The sequence below is a fragment of the Schistocerca piceifrons genome, chromosome 4 (assembly GCF_021461385.2).
Source record: "Schistocerca piceifrons isolate TAMUIC-IGC-003096 chromosome 4, iqSchPice1.1, whole genome shotgun sequence".
Taxonomy (NCBI): domain Eukaryota; kingdom Metazoa; phylum Arthropoda; class Insecta; order Orthoptera; family Acrididae; genus Schistocerca; species Schistocerca piceifrons.
The window spans coordinates 50,921,140-50,935,098 of NC_060141.1; the positions used below are offsets into that span (position 1 = coordinate 50,921,140).

The 13,959-nt window shown below is 43.8% G+C and overlaps 1 protein-coding gene across 2 annotated transcripts in view; it reads left to right on the forward strand.

The window, feature by feature from the left end:
* Positions 1–13,959, forward strand: part of LOC124795386 (band 7 protein AGAP004871) — a 470,831-nt gene that overhangs the window by 82,806 nt on the left and 374,066 nt on the right. Inside the window, exon 1 of one of the 2 annotated variants that reach the window (XM_047259398.1) lies at positions 12,776–13,283. The exons of the other annotated variant lie outside the window; for it this stretch is intronic. Within the exon in view, the coding sequence (XP_047115354.1) occupies positions 13,016–13,283 (268 nt within the window). The 5' untranslated portion in view covers positions 12,776–13,015. Of the gene's footprint in view, positions 1–12,775; positions 13,284–13,959 lie in introns of those variants that run through there. 2 annotated transcript variants of the gene reach the window in all.

Consider the following 13,959-nt stretch of genomic DNA (forward strand, 5'->3'; position numbering starts at 1 on the left):
ACTGGGCACAAGAGAAATTACGGGACGATGACAGATTTTTTGTGTGGTGTCACCGCCACCACTTGCTAGGTGGTAGCCTTTAAATCGGCCGCGGTCCGTTAGTATAAGTCGGACCCACGTGTCGCCACTATCAGTGATTGCAGACCGAGCGCCGCCACACGGCAGGTCTAGAGACACTTCCTAGCACTCGCCCCAGTTGGACAACCGACTTTGCTAGCGATGGTTCACTGACAAAATACGCTCTCAATTGCCGAGACGATAGTTAGCATAGCCTTCAGCTACGTCATTTGCTACGACCTAGCAAGGCGCCATTACCAGTTACTATTGATACTGAGTCATGTACAGTCAAGAGCGACGTTCATCATTAATGGATTAAAGCTAAGTATTCCACCAGCTACGTCCGTTTTTCTAAAGTCTAATTTCCTTGTCCTGTTCCAGACCTCACGCCAGCCTGCGTGAGCTAAAACGCGTGCCGTTCGGCTTCCTCTAATAATATGGTGTTGGCTCTCCTGCCAACCCACAACATTTTGCACTCGTTCTATTTAGCGATGAAGCGTCATTCACCAACAGCGGTAACGCAAACCGGGATAATATGCACTATTGGGCAACGGAAAATTTACGATGACTGCTACAAGTGGAACATCAGCGACCTTGGCGGGTTAATGTACGGTGCGGCATTATGGGAGGGAGGATAATTGGCCCCCATAATATCGATGGCAATCTGAATGGTGCAATGTATGCTGATTTCCTACGTAATGTTCTACCGATGTTACTACAAGATGTTTCACTGCATAACAGAATGGCGATGTACGTCCAACATGACTGATGTCCGGCACATAGCTCGCTTGCGGTTGAAGCGGTATTGAATAGCATATTTCGTGACAGGTGGATTGGTCGTCGAAGCACCATACCAAGGCCCGCACGTTCACCGGATCTGATGTGCCCGGATTTCTTTCCGTGGGGCAACTTGAAGGATATTTGCTATCGTGATCCACCGACAACGCCTGACAACATGCATCAGCGCATTGTCAATGCATGTGCGAACATCACGGAAGGCCCACTACTCGCTGTTGAGAGGAATGTCGTTACACGTATTGCCAAATGGATTGAGGTTGATGGACACCATTTTGAGCATTTATTGCATTAATGTGGTATTTACAGGTAATCACGCTGTAACAGCATGCGTTCTCAGAAATGATAAGTTCACAAAGGTACATGTATCACATTGCAACAACCGAAATAAAATGTTCAAACGTACCTACGTTCTGTATTTTAATTAAAAAAACCTACCTGTTACCAACTGTTCGTCTAAAATTGTGAGCCATAAGTTTGTGACTATTACAGCGCCATCCATCACAAAGCGAAAAAGTGGTCCAACTAAAAGATTCATATTTCTTTACGTACTACACGAATACGTAATAAAAATGTGGGTTCCTATTTAAAGAAACCCAGCTGATATCCATTTGACCTATGGCAGCGCCATCTAGCTGGCGATCCATAGCGCCATCTGGTTTCCCGCTTCAAGCTATATAAGTTTCGTTCTTTGTAGTTTTTTGTTTGACGTTTATTTCGTCAGATATTTGGCCCGGTCACGATCAATGGACCACATTCGTTTCTGCTAACACAACAATTTGACATATACATAGATGTGATTCAGTTACCGCAAATTTTCAATCTGTGTTTACAATGATCATATGCAATACCTACATTTTTGGACATATCATGGCATTATGTTCAATGAAAAAGCTGTCGATATCAGATAAACCAATACTAAGTAAGTTTCTGTAATATATTTCTTCTATTTTACATAAATGTATAGGCAAAGACTAAAGATGTATAATATGCCTGATTTTGTAGGCAGATCTACACTCCTGGAAATGGAAAAAAGAACACATTGACACCGGTGTGTCAGACCCACCATACTTGCTCCGGACACTGCGAGAGGGCTGTACAAGCAATGATCACACGCACGGCACAGCGGACACACCAGGAACCGCGGTGTTGGCCGTCGAATGGCGCTAGCTGCGCAGCATTTGTGCACCGCCGCCGTCAGTGTCAGCCAGTTTGCCGTGGCATACGGAGCTCCATCGCAGTCTTTAACACTGGTAGCATGCCACGACAGAGTGGACGTGAACCGTATGTGCAGCTGACGGACTTGGAGCGAGGGCGTATAGTGGGCATGCGGGAGGCCGGGTGGACGTACCGCCGAATTGCTCAACACGTGGGGCGTGAGGTCTCCACAGTACATCGATGTTGTCGCCAGTGGTCGGCGGAAGGTGCACGTGCCCGTCGACCTGGGACCGGACCGCAGCGACGCACGGATGCACGCCAAGACCGTAGGATCCTACGCAGTGCCGTAGGGGACCGCACCGCCACTTCCCAGCAAATTAGGGACACTGTTGCTCCTGGGGTATCGGCGAGGACCATTCGCAACCGTCTCCATGAAGCTGGGCTACGGTCCCGCACACCGTTAGGCCGTCTTCCGCTCACGCCCCAACATCGTGCAGCCCGCCTCCAGTGGTGTCGCGACAGGCGTGAATGGAGGGACGAATGGAGACGTGTCGCCTTCAGCGATGGGAGTCGCTTCTGCCTTGGTGCCAATGATGGTCGTATGCGTGTTTGGCGCCGTGCAGGTGAGCGCCACAATCAGGACTGCATACGACCGAGGCACACAGGGCCAACACCTGGCATCATGGTGTGGGGAGCGATCTCCTACACTGGCCGTACACCACTGGTGATCGTCGAGGGGACACTGAATAGTGCACGGTACATCCAAACCGTCATCGAACCCATCGTTCTACCATTCCTAGACCGGCAAGGGAACTTGCTGTTCCAACAGGACAATGCACGTCCGCATGTATCCCGTGCCACCCAACGTGCTCTAGAAGGTGTAAGTCAACTACCCTGGCCAGCAAGATCTCCGGATCTGTCCCCCATTGAGCATGTTTGGGACTGGATGAAGCGTCGTCTCACGCGGTCTGCACGTCCAGCACGAACGCTGGTCCAACTGAGGGGCCAGGTGGAAATGGCATGGCAAGCCGTTCCACAGGACTACATCCAGCATCTCTACGATCGTCTCCATGGGAGAATAGCAGCCTGCATTGCTGCGAAAGGTGGATATACACTGTACTAGTGCCGACATTGTGCATGCTCTGTTGCCTGTGTCTATGTGCCTGTGGTTCTGTCAGTGTGATCATGTGATGTATCTGACCCCAGGAATGTGTCAATAAAGTTTCCCCTTCCTGGGACAATGAATTCACGGTGTTCTTACTTCAATTTCCAGGAGTGTATTTGGCGAAACTGCTAAAGCTAAATAAAAATATATTTGCAACTGACGACTGAATTTTATTCTAAAAATCATACCAACACCTGGGTGTAACATTTCGTAGAGATATGAAATGGAACGATTACATAGACTCAGTCGTGGGTAAAGAAGTGGTACACTTCGGCTTATTGATAGAACACTAGGGAAATGCAATCAGTCTACAAAGGACATTGCTTACAAAGCGCTTCTAACACCCATCCTACAATATTGCTCAAGTGTGTGGGACCCATACCAAATAGAACTAACAGAGGATACTGAACCTATATACAGAAAAACAGCACAAACGGTCACAGATTTATTGGACCTGTGCAAGAGTGTCACAGAGATGTTTAAAGAACTCCACCAGCTACCACTAATTAGCAATACACCAATGACGTTATTCCTGTGAAAGTATTCAAATTTTACCTTGATTGAGTATTAACTGTTAATTTCTCGGACTATGTTTTGATTGTTTAAAGATATCTATTGAAAGAAGTAATAGCAGAAAAAATGGGAATCGAACCAAGGTTCTATTAGTAATAAACTGCAGAGCCCAATTACGCAAAGATGTACAAAATGCGTGCACTGTTTTTAAGGAAAGTAAACTACTAGTATTTATTTTCAGGATAAAATTCAGTCAGCAGTTGCAAATGAATAATATTATGCTTTAACGATTTCGACAAATTAATTTGTCGGCTTCAGAAGCTTAGCATTTGTCGAAACCGGTAAGCATGATAAAATTAATTTGCCACTGATGACTGAATTTAATCCTGAAAAAATAATGCTACAGTTTCTGAAAATTACAGCCATGAATAAAATAATATTGATATTTACTTTACTTGATACTGAAATTCTATTTTGCTTACAGGTCACACGCAATACACCAGTGGTTTGCCACGAATAACGCAGAAGTAGTAAACCGTTTTGTCAACAACTGGCTCTCAGTAGCACTTAGTATGTGTATATTAAAACTGGAAGCTAATGACCATTAAGGGCCAATTGTTATTAATTGTAGAGCACTACTAACGTGTACATGAGAATCTCTGATCAGTTTAATTACTGGGAAATACTGTCATTGAAATACTATTCAGATTTTTATGTTATTTGAACCAATTACTATTTGTTTTGTCATTTAACATTCACTTCTGTATACTCAATAGAGCACACATGAAACATGTGATGTCTGATTCTGTAGTAATTTTAGTAGTGGTAGCCACTTACCTACTGTAGCGCACAAATGCTATAAAGTAGGTAGTTGCACTTAATTAGTACAGTAGCTGTAATATGGACAGCAGAGCTTGCTCAACAAGTTGGTTGCAGGGCCAGAAACCAATCTGTCAGTGACTAAGATCAAGACTCACTAGTTTTTGTACGACACGGTATGAAAAACACTGTTAACTGCAAACACATAAAATATTCATGTTATTACAACCCTGTGCACTAATTATTCCTTAAGCTAACTTTCAAGTTTACGAGACAGTAACTACTCAGACTGACTACAGTTTTATGCAGGCAGGCTTGATACTTGCTGATATGTCAATAAGAATGACATTTACGAAAAGCGCTTCAGATCTTTTATTGGCAGTTACACATTAGTGAAACCATAACTATCCTATGAAAAATACGGGAAATCGTTCAGCAACAAAACTTACGGGATGGTAAGGTAATCTACTACTCCACAAAAGTTATTAAATGTTGTAGAAATAAATTATTTTTCAATACAGTGAAATAGGAGACACAGAAATATCTCAGCATTTGAATAGGACCTTGTATAGGTAAATGACTAATAATAAAATACGAGTGCTCAATACAAAGTTTACAGAACACAAACTTATAATTGTATTATAAAACACGTAACTGGTCCATGCAGTTATACAGTACTCAACTGATTCTTTGAGGTAAAGGTGGTGGCTGTGGCGATTTCCTACGGCTATTAAAAAAAAAAGTACAGAGCTAGCCAATGTATACCATTAATAATGAGCCACATTTCCTCCACGTCAGAGGCTATATTCAATAACCTTCCTGCTGTTCTTGCCCCCTTCAGCACACAACATGCGAATACTTCGCATGCTATCCACCAACCAACGCTCGTCACAAAGGAGCAGTTTCCCCGCCAAATCCACTTATTCTGTTTCGTGCTACGCGGGTTTCTTTGCAGAGTAACTTCTATGCGTGTTTTACATGATTTCAAACCATGCACCCTATGTATGAACTAATATTACTGAAAGGTCTCTGTTGGATTCCTTTCATGTTAATTTCTTAAATCTGTTGTCATTTAAGGCATAAATTCCTCTTCCAAATTTACTGTGGTGTTTCTGACTATCTGGGAGGAGACTGAGCAGTGGAACGTGTTACTTTTACACATAATCAAGAACGATCTGTCACACTACTACAATTTAAAACACAGTTTATATGTAATTCATGTCACACAGTCTCATACGGAACCTACATCCACTCTCTTTTATATACTGTATATGATAAGATACTTTCATCCCCTTCCCTTCTGTGTGAATGAATGAATGAGCAAATGTATTTCCAGTTGCATGCTGGATGGTAACAGACAAGCCTGTCTGCTAGAGAACAGTAGGACCAACGTCGGAACAGGTAGCTACGCTATAAAAAAAAAGAAAGAGGTTTCTATTCTTAGTATGTTCCTGCCCGTCCCTTGTCATGTGGGTATAGGAAGCTGCCTCTCTGGTCTCTTCCGTTTTGTATCTGGAAGCACGCTCGGTAAGAGCGCAGGTCAGTCTGTCCGCGGCGAGCGTCTGAAGTGGTAAGATCTCCGGCTAAGCGCATGTCTGCTAAGTCCGTAGGACAATGGATTTCTTAAGTTCAGCCTAACTGAAAATTTAATCACCTTTATTTCAGGTTTAGCTCTAAAATATCTAATGTTGTCTTAAATTGCAACGCAGTGTAATTCGAGTGTGAAGTTCAGAATATCTTCCAGTAGTTGCTTTGTCACTACTTTGTGAGTAAAGCGGAACCACGTGTGGACGATCCGTAACTCTAACTAAGATCATCAACCTTAAATGCGAATGCGCATAAGATTATAACGTCTCGTCTTGACAATATTTTTCAATATAGCAACTTTTCTTTATGTTCAACCCATGTGGGGTGTACTTTGTGAGACCAGTACCATGTGCTTATACAATTGTTTGACCCATCAGGTTAATAGTAAGACGATAGTAAACAGTTCGAGGTTTTTCTTTTGTAATTTGTGTTTCGATCTAATTTATTTTAATCATCAAAATTATTGTGGAGTTACACTCTTTGTGTAAACCAAGTTGACTACGTGAAGCATGTAGTGTAATCATCAAAGTATCCCTCAGCTATTCTTTTCGGGAAGATTTCGCAGAGAGTTAGTATGAATTTAGTATACCAGTGTGTGGTAATTTCATGACGGACGGGATTGCGCTACGAACGTAACTTCTTTGGGTGAAAACTGAATCGGTTGGTTGTGGTTAATTTCCTCTTGCATTTTTTTCAACGTTCTTCGTGTGTTATTTCACGAATGCAGTGTTGTATGCAGTCTCCCAATCTTGGCTCCATATTTGATGTGTTCCGTAAGATTACAAACTCACATTTTCACAATCCTAAATACGGCACCAGTTTGGTTATGAATCAAGTTTAATATGCTAAAATTTTAACGGAACAATGATCAATGTTAAAATAAATGCCCAAATATAAATTGATTTATTTCTTTTTATTTAAATTGTCTTTATATATATATATATCACTGGTTATCGTAAGATGACTACTAAAAGATTATAATTAATGTTAGTCTGGTTGGGAATTTGGTAAGCTAGACTGCATACCTGGTGAAACAGTTGGTCAGTAATGCAAGGTTAACTTCCCCAGATTGCTCACAGCTTTTAACCCGCTTTTATTGTCTTGAACATCAGCACCGCTTTCAGAACAAATTAATGCATCAGCATTACATTACAAGTAAAGTTTTAACACTTCCATTCTTTTACAGGACATTATTTTTAAAATTACATCCATAGATCAATTATATTTACATAAATGGACATAAAATGAATAAAATATTTACATAGGTGATAAATCAAGACAGGGTTATACAGATGCCATATTAAGTAAAAGCAGACAAAGATGTTACACTGATCAGCCAGAACTTTATGACCACCTATGCTATAGTCGGTACGTCCAACTTTGGCACGGATAACAGCCGCGACGAGTCGTGGCAGGGAAGCAACGAGGCCTTGGAGGAAGTTGGCACCACATCTGCACGCACAGGTCACCTAATTCCCGTGAATTCCGAGGAGGTTGGCGATGAGTTGTGGCTCCACGTTCACTCACATCCCAGATGCGTTCCATCATGTTCAGATCTGGTGAGATGAGGGCCATCACGTCCACCGGAACTGGCCACTGTTGTCCTCGAACCACTCCATCACACTCCTGGCCTTGTAACATGGCGCATTATCTTGTTGAGAAATGCCACTGCCGTCGGCAAACATGATTACCATGAAGGTGTGAACATGGTCTGCAACCAGAGTACGATACACCTTGGCCGTCATGGTGCCTTGCTCGAGCTCCACTGGACCCGTGGATGCCTACGTGAATGTTCCCCAGAGCATACTGGAGCCCCTCCAGCTTGTCTCCGTCCCGCGGTACAGGTGTCAAGGAGCTGTTGGCCTGGAAGACGACGGATTCAGCCCTCCCAGCGGCATAACGAAGAAGGTGTCAGGTTTCATCATGCAATGAAACGCTAAGCCACTGCTCCAATGTTCAGTGCCAATGGTCATGTGCTCATTTCAGTCACAGTTGCCGATATTGTGGTGTTAACATTGGCACGTGCGTTGATCGTCGGCCGTGGATTCCCATCGTTAGGAGTGTCGGTGCATTGTGTGTTCAGACACACTTTTACTCTGGCCAGGATCAGTTCCGTCACAGTTCGCCACCTGTTCTGTTCTACCTGTCTGCCCAGCCTACGAGCTCAACATCTGTAATGATGGGTGGCCGCCCAGTTCCACGACGTCTGGGCGTGGTTTCACCTTCGTTTCGCCACTTGTTGAAGATACTCATCGCATCAGTCCTCGAACACCAAATAAATCGTGCAGTTTACGAAATGCTCGTGCCGAGCCACTGGGGCATAACATTCTGACCTCGGTCGAACTCAGATAGGTCTTGCGCCTTCCTCATTCTATACACATCAGCGGGACTATTTCGGTACAGATGGTCATTTTTATGTACCTCATTCAGATAAATAATACGACAGAATATAATTCACAGAGTACCAATATCAAATGCCTACAATCGCCTACTACAAGCAAAAAGTTTATGTTAGGAAATAGTTTTACATTTAATTCATACGCTCCAGTGTCTCAAGTACGAGATCAAGAAGTTGTAGTACGAAATTTTTATATAAATTTGGGATCGTCATATTACTCCATATAATTTGTGTGATGATTCCGTTTCTTCTCCTTCCTCATTCTAACAAACAATCCTTTCATCACTAACTGTGTAACCACTTCTGTCATTGTCAAAACTTATTCTTCAGTTAACTTCAATATCGCTGCCGGAATCACCGGTTAAGTTACACCGCGCTTATTCTCCGTTTAAGCGTTATAACGTGTTCGTACAATGCGTTTTTCGCGCTATTCCGAGAATAGAACGTAAAGAGGTTGCTAACCGGGGACTGTACAACTGGCCCATAGTATTGTACCGTTCTGGCAAAAATTTTATGTCAAAATCCTTCTCTGGTATTGTTCCATTCCATCCTGGATTTTCCATTGATTGATTTTTGCCTGACGGCTTTTCTTCGATCCTAACCATGTGCTGTTTTCCTTTGTAACTACTTTCTATTGCATCGCTACACTCAGTGTCCATCCTTCTTTAGATTCTTTCCTGTGTTTCTCTTGTTGCCTTACGAACTGCACTGCACGCTCTACTTATGAGCCACACTGTATCTCCCTCTCTGGTATTGTTACATTCCGTCCTGGATTTTCCATTGTTTTATTTATGTCAAAATTTCATTTTCTAGGATACACCGAGAAGATAATATGTTACCTTTCTTACATGTTATTCCCGTTAGTCGTTTATTTCCACTCTGGGACTTTGAATTTATGGATTTCGCTAACAATTACAACAACGCTGATCATTCGCACACCCAGTCAACCACATAAGCAGACAGCGACTGGCATTCACCAGTTCGGGTTTATTCTGCTCAGCTCGTAGAGCCCCGTTCCGTTTTGTCTAGGGGAAAGCTTTTTATTTCTAGATGGGACGGGGATTTGCCTAGTAGAAACGTCACGCACACAATGCACGCATTCAAAAATCGACTTGTGATTCGTTCGGTTCAAATGGTTCAAATAGCTCTGAGCACTATGGGACTTAACATCTGTGGTCATCAGTCCCCTAGAACTTAGAACTACTTAAACCTAACTAACCTAAGGACATCACACACATCCATGCCCGAGGCAGGATTCGAACCTGCGACCGTAGCAGTCGCGCGGTTCCGGACTGAGCGCCTTAACCGCGAGACCACCGCGGCCGGCGATTCGTTCGGAAATCACCTTAGAATGTGTTGGGAAAGGCGCTTTGTGAAACAAGGTTTTCTTCTTCAAGAATATGAATGAGGCGTCCCCCGAAATTGCCGTTCGGGGTTGATACCACGGGTTGCCCCCCCCCCCCCCCCCCCCCCCGCCTAAGCCGTCGGCACACGGACCGTGCTGTCGAACGTTAACGTTGAGCGTGCCAAGTTCAACGTGCTGCTGAACGCCCAGGAACGATGCGACTTGTGCATACGGTACGTGGGCCCCGAAAGGGTATACGCGATCGCAACGCACTCCAGCGGCAGTTGAGGGATATTTCTAGTTCGTAAATCACACTGTTTACTCAACGGGCGAACGTAAATTTCCCACATTAGCTCTATTAAAACGCACATTTCCTCCATCGTCCACGAAAAGGAATGTACCATGTCCAATCAGTAAGGACTCAGGCTTATAAAAGTTCCATTACAAATAGTACTGTACAAATTTGGAATACTTCTCCGCATAACATGAACATTATTTCACCATTCCCACATTTTAGTAAAACCTCAAGATCAGTCTTACTTGATCACTGTTCCTACCCAGTAGCAGAATCTTTGCAACATGTGAATTACGAAGGGTAAAAGAAAAAGGGGCAAGATATCTTTATACAAGTAACGCAAGCTGTCCTGTAGATTAAGCCAATCGAACAGTCACCCCTCACCAAAAGGTGAACTTATATTTACATAACATCAAATATTACAGTATATACCTATATATTAAACTAATAATGAAGTATCAGAACCTAATAAAAACGCGAATGTTTGGGAAAAAAAACTTGGAAATGTCAAGACGCAACCACCGCCCAACAAACAACTCGTTACATGACACTGATGTTACTCATTACGCTAATCCAACAACCGAAGCCTCACATCTAATCATAGTATATTACCCCTTGCTGAAAACCTTAATCGTAGATATTTTACTAATTGAAATTTAATTATAACAAACTGTAACAAGAAAAATGCGTTTTGGGTGAATCTTCAGTGTGTCGCTGCTATCAAATAGCCCACTCTCGTAATACGCAAGTTACAGTAATTCTTTTGCCACGAATATGATGTTTCTAATTATTTTATTGGAACGAATCACACAGTTAACAACGGGTTTTCCAGTGATTCTCAATTTGCTGGTGCTCAGAAACGGCATATACAGGGTGTTACAAAAAGGTACGAACAAACTTTCAGGAAACATTCCTCACACACAAAGAAAGAAAATATGTTATGTGGACATGTGTCCGGAAACCCATACTTTCCATGCTAGACCTCATTTTATTACTTCTCTTCAAACCACATTAATCATGGAATGGAAACACACAGCAAAAGAACGTACCACCGTGACTTCAAACACTTTGTAACAGGAAATGTTCAAAATGTCCTCCGTTAGCGAGGATACATGCATCAACCCTCCGTCGCATGGAATCCCTGATGCGCTGATGCAGCCCTGGAGAATGGCGTATTGTATCACAGCCGTCCACAATACGAGCACGAAGAGTCTCTACATTTGGTTCCGGGGTTGCGTAGACAAGAGCTTTCAAATGCCCCCGTAAATGAAAGTCAAGAGAGTTGAGGTCAGGAGAGCGTAGAGGCCATGGAATTGGTCCGCCTCTACCAATCCATCGGTCACCGAATCTGTTGTTGAGAAGCGTACGAACACTTCGACTGAAACGTGCAGGAGCTCCATCGTGCATGAACCACATGTTGTGTCGTACTTGTAAAGGCACATGTTCTAGCAGCGCAGGTAGAGTATCCCGTATGAAATCATGATAACGTGCTCCATTGAGCGTAGGTGGAAGAACATGGGGTCCAATCAAAACATCACCAAAATGCCTACCCAAACGTTCACAGAAAATCTGTGTTGATGACGTGATTGCACAATTGCGTGCGGATTCTCGTCGGCCCACACATGTTGATTGTGAAAATTTACAATTTGATCACATTGGAATGAAGCCTCATCCGTAAAGAGAACATTCGCACTGAAATGAGGATTGACACATTGTTGGATGAACCATTCGCAGAAGTGTACCCGTGGAGGCCAATCAGCTGCTGATAGTGCCTGCACACGCTGTACATGGTACAGAAACAACTGGTTCTCCCGTAGCACTCCCCATACAGTGACGTGGTCAACGTTACCTTGTACAGTAGCAACTTCTCTGACGCAGACATTAGAGTTATCGTCAACTGCACGAAGAATTGCCTCGTCCATTGCAGGTGTCCTCGTCGTTCTAGGTCTTCCCCAGTCGCGAGTCATAGGTTGGAATGTTCCGTGCTCCCTAAGACGCCGATCAATTGCTTCGAACGTCTTCCTGTCGGGACACCTTCGTTCTGGAAATCTGTCTCGATACAAACGTACCGCGCCACGGCTATTGCCCCGTGCTAATCCATACATCAAATGGGCATCTGCCAACTCCGCATTTGTAAACATTGCACTGACTGCAAAATCACGTTCGTGATGAACACTAACCTGTTGATGCTACGTACTGATGTGCTTGATGCTAGTATTGTAGAGCAATGAGTGCATGTCAACACAAGCACCCTCTTCACCCTGTATACATATAGATTTGAAATGAATGCCAATATGGCGCCTCACAACTATGTACTGAAGGGAGACGGCGTACGTGTGACGTAGGTGGCGTTGTGCCATCTCATTGGTCAACGGTCAGACGCACGCTTATAATATCTTACATGCCAGATATTGCTCTACAGGTTCGGAAAGACTTCTGAACGTGCTATTCCACGCTGTGACGTCAGAAACTCGGCACACTCAACGCTCAACGTTCGTCCGTGTGTCGACGGCTTTAGGATCCGAGCTTGAGAGCAGTTGGCCGACCTGGGCGGCGAGCATGGCTGTTGGGCTGTTGCCAGTTCGCGACGTCGCTATTTGCGTCTCCCCACTCGCTCTTACGGCCAGCCGGTAGGTGCCTCAACAGGTCACATCTCAGTCTTCGAGCGCCCTTGTTTACGTCCGGCAGTTCTCGAAGACTACGGGTAACACAAGCGTGCGAAGTTTTAGAGAAACTCCTGCCTGCCGTAACGATGTTATCAGGGTGCCTGGTTAGGTTTACTTTCGAGCGGAAATGAACCACAATAAATGAGTACAAGAAAGAGATCGCGGATCCTTACGTGTTCACCCGAGGTGCCAACAGCAGTCAACGCAGCCATCAGCAATGTCCAAGGAGCTTATTCAATCCGCCGAGCAAGTGTTTCCACATGAAGCAACGGACCTGGAAGCTTGTCGCCAGCCCCGGCGTCATTCTTACGTACAAGAGTCGTGCAGCGCCGAGTGCCAATATCAACAGCAGCGGCTGCATCATCCACAAAAGTCACAAGCATTCGAATTACCACCGAATCAAGAAGGGCCACTATCTTCCCACGATGTTCCCCAAGAATGTCCACCTCATCAGCAAATACAGAAATCTAAACCATCATCGCGAGGTATGCAACATATGTATTACTAATGACAGTGCGGTTCAGTTCATATATTTTTTTAGGTTAGTATTATTACGCAATATTTCGCAGTTGTTAAGATACATTCGTTACACCTTTTAAAGAGCACATAGTACTAACCATTACTTAGCTTAAGCGTTCTTTTTCTTCTCAACTTTCATAAACCTCTTCATCCTCCCACTATTTGTCTCTTCGTCTTTCTGTCAGTTCCTTGTACGTGAACGTGTTAGAGTCGACCCTCTGTTTGTAAGAAGTCTCTGTAAAGGCAACTCCACCGAGAAGTAAAGCCTTCGCACATACGTCTGATTGTGAGAGATCTGTGACGTCACTTTTCTGCTGCTGAGCAATACGATCTCTGATTAGGCTACGGTTGCAGTGGCACCGACATCGGCAGATCTCGCCGACGACCGACGTCGTCCGAAGATGGCCGATCTTTTCAAATCAATACGTCACAACGTATGCGGTCACAATGTGGCGGATCTCATCGCTCGAACGTACAGTCGTTGAAATTGAAATCAGTTTGTTTTTATCGGTCATAATGGCTGACAACACACGAAACATGGACTGTGAGAAACTGGTAAGTTTAGTCAGAGGTGAAGTTTGTGGCATCCTGAGAATAAAAATATCATAATCCGTTTATAGATCCGAAACTATGGATTTAAAT